The 5,285-nt window shown below is 41.7% G+C and overlaps 1 protein-coding gene across 1 annotated transcript in view; it reads left to right on the top strand.

Annotated features, from left to right (window-relative positions):
• LOC111647374 (uncharacterized) overlaps positions 1-4,616 on the top strand; it is a 14,719-nt gene extending 10,103 nt beyond the window's left edge. Inside the window, exons 10-16 of the mRNA XM_023396972.2 lie at positions 589-759; positions 1,998-2,057; positions 2,175-2,234; positions 2,660-2,688; positions 2,769-2,861; positions 3,918-4,010; positions 4,171-4,616. Of these exons, the coding sequence (XP_023252740.2) occupies positions 589-759; positions 1,998-2,057; positions 2,175-2,234; positions 2,660-2,688; positions 2,769-2,861; positions 3,918-4,010; positions 4,171-4,410 (746 nt within the window). The 3' untranslated portion in view covers positions 4,411-4,616. The remainder of the gene's footprint in view (positions 1-588; positions 760-1,997; positions 2,058-2,174; positions 2,235-2,659; positions 2,689-2,768; positions 2,862-3,917; positions 4,011-4,170) is intronic.
• The last annotated feature ends 669 nt before the right edge of the window (positions 4,617-5,285 follow it).

Below are 5,285 nucleotides of genomic sequence, written 5' to 3'. Positions count from 1 at the left end.
GGTCACCGGCTCTTCACACCCCTTATTTTTATTCATGATTAATTTTAAACATTAAATCACAGAGAATGAAACTGGGATTTCTGACACTTATTGTCAAAGTCAAAACAAATCTTTCCAAAGTGGACTAAACAAATATGAAATAAACAGACGGGACTGTGCAGAGGTTTTAGGACCTTTAGATGTTTAGATTCATCCTCAGTCTCATCAGGAGACGTCCAGAGTCCAAACACACAGACTCATAAAGAACTAACTTCAGAGACCAGGAGTCCTGCAACAGACGGTCTGACCCCCACAGAGACCTGATCCAGCATCATGGAGTCGGTCTGGATCACATGAGGAGACAGGAGAACTGAGCCAGGTTCTCTGAGATGCTGGAAAAACCTACCAGACAAGAACCTGAGCAGGTGTACCAAGGAGAACTGACCCTGGTTTGAATGCAAACAGAGTCACAGCAAATACTGGTCTGATTTAGGCTTTCACTCTTTCCTCTACACTCACTTTACTTTCAGCGCCTAAAACTTTTGCACAGTCCAGAGAGGCTGCCAGATCCCTCCTCTGGGCTGAAATGACCACCACCTCTGGTAGTAGTGTTTTATTTCTGTCGAGCAGTGTTTCTGAAAAGACATTTAAACACAGCAGCTCACCGCAGAGAAAACGCTCCGCCATTTTCAAACTGTTTCACTTTTAAAACGTCTTTTTCAGGTAAGACGACCGAACCTGCTGGAACTTCAGGGTTAGTCAAGAAAGGAACTGCAGCTGGTAGGTCAACACACACACACACACACACACACACACACACACACACACACACAGGATTCTTGCACCATTTTAAGAGTCAAATTTAATGCTTTTTAAGACTTTTAAAGAATTTTTAAGACCTCAACAAATAAAATTTAAGACTAAAAAATGTCATAATTTCTTTGGTAGAAAATACTCAAATTTATTTTATTTTAAACTCAATCAAAGCTAACAGTTGTATTTTTTCATTTTTTTTCCTTTCCATTGTGACACAGAACAGAGCCAACAATCATTTTCCAGAATAACACTGAATAACACAAATAACACTTAAAGCAGTCTCCATTGTAAATAACTTCAATAATCAAACTCCTCAAAACAGCCTCTCCAAAGCCAAAATGTTGAAAATCATTTACATAACTGTTTGAAAAACAAGACCAATGTTATGATCTTCCTGATGAATGAAGCTATGCCATATTTGGCGAGATACGCCGTTTTATTCTCACCACAGGTGAATGACTTTACAAGCTGGGAATCGGGGAACATGGCAGCAAAGACGCCACTTTTCCTCATTAGATTTAAATTAATTATGCCTCATCGCAGTGTGGAGAACCCACAGTACCTCTGCCTTTTGGATCTCTGGTGGTAAATGAAGCTTTTCAAAGCCGACTGAGAGGTGGCGTCTGAATTTGTATCTTTAGCTCGTGCTCCGAACAACGCAGGGATTAGCCTTGAGACCCGTGGTCCCTAAGGAAACAGTCTTTTTACAAAATTTGCACGTAGCCTTATTGTTATTTTCAGCGGGGGCCAACCACTTCCTAAATGAATCCTCCTCCATCCATTTATAATTGAATTTGCACTTTCCCATCTTTGCTTTTCGAACCGCACTTTGACAACCACCCTGCGTACCGGCTGCACGCAGGCCGACGTCAGTCTGTCGCTGACGTATCGTAAAACGGCTATTAATTGTGGAGTCTCTCATTTACGACAGTATTTGTACTAAGTTAAACAAATACACGCCGTGTTTTACGGTCATCCACTGAGCTTTCCCACCGGCATTAAACGCACCGTCTGGAAATTTAATACCTACAGCAAAGTTATGGTAAATTTAAGACAATTTAAGACCTTAATTACCCGGATTTTAATTTAAGACTTTTTAAGGACCCGTGGGAACCCTGACACACACACACACACACACACACACACTGAACTGATGACAAGCATGACATGTATGTTTAACTTTTTAAAATGTCTATTTTCAGGTAAGACGACTAAACCTGCAGGAACTTCAGGGTTAGTCAAGAAAGAAGGAACTGCAGCCAGTAGGTCAACACACACACACACACACACACACACACGCTCACACAGAGACACACACACACAGACACACACACACACGTTTAACTAATTGTTTAACTTTTTAAAATGTCTATTTTCAGGTAAGACGACTAAACCTGCAGGAGCCTCAGGGTTAGTCAAGAAAGAAGGAACTGCAGCCAGTAGGTCAACACACACACACACACACACACACACACACACACACACACACACACACACACACACACACACACAAACACACACACAGTTCCTCCTATATGATCAAACATTAGTTTGTCCGGACGCTGATCTCCAGGGTGGAAGGGAAATCTCTTCATTAGCTCCTCCCACTGAGCTGTGACGTCATAATTACTGCACAGCACCATGTGACAGTGAGGCCCGTCCCGTCTTCTCGTGTTGTCAGGCAACGGTTTTAAATGTGTAGAGAGTGAAGCTGGTGAAAAGTTATTAATCTGCAAAATCATACGACAGTAATTAACCATCAAGCATCATGATGTTTGAGATCGACTCATATTCAAAACGTTTAGTTTCAAGTTTTCAGATTTACCTCAGAACATTCAGCAGTGACGTGTTTCTTCTTTTACAGTTCCCCAGCAGTTCGGCCAACCTGACAAGGTAAGAGTGACACGTTAATGAAGAATACTCGATAATATGTTTGTTTTTTTTTAATTCTCTCCTTTTGCATTCTGGATCAGAAACCCCCCCAGAGAGGCGGCAGCGACCTCGGTACAAACGCTGCAGCTGCGACAGCGGCGCTGAATCCTGCTCAGCTCTTAACGAAGAGGAAGGTGAAAAATGTTTTCTTGTATCTGTGGGTTGTGACAAGGCAGTGAGCTTTAATAGAGTTAGTCCGACCCTGGACATAAAGCGGGGGCGAGATATAAAGTGAAGGACTGTCAGACCAAAGACCAGGTTCACATCCAGAGTCCTGCTGCGGTTTAAACAGCAGATCACAAGGTGGTTGTTTATAAACATAAATTAAAGTTCTCATGTCTTTCTGAGGTTTTTCCCTTTTCTTCAGTTATATAGTTTCTTTAAGTTCAGCTGAGTGAAAAAGCCCAAAGGAAGTTATTCTCTCCGACAGAAAACACCGACCCTCAAATGCCTTCAGTGCCTCGTTCGTATTCCGGCTTTTCTTCCGTAACTTTTCTGTCACTATGTAAAACATTCACATGACGCCTGGCAACCAGCTACTTTAACACTTATAACGTTACCTCTGTAATATAAGAGCCACAAAATAAAAACTTACCAGTGTGAGATGTTCTGCTCTGGTTGCGAAGGTGGTTCGGGTCTGTTGCCTTCTTCTCCCCAACTTTCAGTATCAGACTCGGTCTCGAATCGTTACGGCAGAACCAGAAATTTCATCGTTACCGTGGTTACAACGGTGTTCACAGTTTCTCAAAAAGCCTCTGGGTAAGGAGATTGACATTTCTGACATATGGTCCAAGTGATTGACCAATCACAATAGAGAGCAGACTGGGCTTCTCCAAAAGTGAGTAGATTAGCCGGGAGTTAGGGGCCAAGTCAGGCACTGCCAAGATGGCGACAGTGGAGCAGCACCGCTGTTCAGAAACCTGTGGGTGACGTCACGGAGGCTACGACCATCTTTAATGCTCTGTGCTTCCTGAAAATATTCAGGACATTCAGAACATCATCAAATGACAAAGGAGGGAAAAGGTGTCTGATTATATCTGTGTAGTTTTCATGTTCATAGCTCAAAAGAACATTTTTACATTTAGTTACGTGACCGACTGTCTGTTATTAAACTCATGAATTCATGAATTCATTGGAGGCATTATTTCCAACAGGGCGTTAATTATATTGTGGTGGTTTGGTTCGTTCAGGTTGATGCTGCCGGAGCAGTGAAGCCCAAACAGATAAAGACAAAAGAACAAAGTTCATCCCTGGAGCCAACTGGATGCACCGATGTTCCCAAGGTAACTGATGTCTGAGTGTTTGCGTTTCCTCTCTACTCACCTGTTTGTTGTTCAGTTTGCTAGTAGACTGAGATATGGATTACAACAATTATTTGTTATTATTTATACAATACACGATGTCCCAAACCTTGACTGTGAATGTCAATCTGTCTTTGTGCAGGCAGAAAGTGCTCCTGTCGTGAATGCGCTGATCAAGATCATAACGATCTTAAAATCCAATAAGACAAACATTCACCTGGTGGCGGAGGTCGACCAGCAGACGAAGACCTTGTTTGTGACATCTCGACTTCTGGCAGACGCATTCGGCTTTAAATTGGAGGATGATTTTAAAGAAATGTTGCCGCTCCTTGCAGAAGTGAAATTACAAGGAAATAAAATAAAAGAGATTAAGAGGCTGTAAGAATGACGTGTATCTGTGGAACAGAAACCTCGTCAACATCTTCATACATTTCTTTTTTTTTTTAAATGTAACATTCCCATTGTGGTTACCAGAGCAGTGCTTTTCTCTTTGAAATGGTTTTGGTTGCGCTTACAATTGCAGATGTGGGGTATCTCTCTGCTTTGAGGTTTGTTGTTCATGAATAAAAAGACACAGCGCAAACACTCCGACTGGTCTGAACTCCTTGTCTGAACTGAGTTGGTATTTGCAGCTGGTTTTGGCGGCTGAGCTGAGATCAGAGGAACCAAAGTCAAGAACTCAAAGTCTCTTCTTGCATCTGGAGATTAGACCAGAAATTAAACCAATGGCAGATTAAAAATCAGTGGCAGCATCAAGATGCTGTTAAAAGATTTAGTGCGAGCAGTTATTTCAGACAACCTGGTCATCGGCCTACTTCCCTCATCAGAACAAAGCTGCCAGATGCATCCTGGGTTATTTCAAAGAAAGAGATCTGAAGTTTGAATGAAATAGTTCAGAACGACAATCAGTTTGTTCGATCATTTTCCTTTAACTTTTATTTGTACCCTGTTGAGAATCTGTCACACTTCAACGGTGTATGAAGATCGAAACATCTGCTTTCTAAAAATGAGAGAATAAAATACAACAATAGTGAAAAACACAGCGGTGAAGTTCACAACTCAGAACACACACTGATGGCGCCGGGTCGGTCCTGTGCCGACGTCTACCGAGGACTCGAGTGTCAGACTTTAGATCCAGAAACAACATGAAAAATAAAGAACAAATATCTGTTTATTTCTACTTGACTTTATTAAAAAATATTATCAACAAAATCATCAGTAAACATGCGCACACACACACACACACACACACACACA

The sequence above is a fragment of the Seriola lalandi genome, unplaced genomic scaffold (assembly GCF_002814215.2).
Source record: "Seriola lalandi dorsalis isolate HSWRI2012SDOR001 ecotype SW California unplaced genomic scaffold, Sedor1 jcf7180002054986, whole genome shotgun sequence".
Taxonomy (NCBI): Eukaryota; Metazoa; Chordata; class Actinopteri; order Carangiformes; family Carangidae; genus Seriola; species Seriola lalandi.
This window is presented reverse-complemented; position numbering and strand designations above follow the sequence as displayed.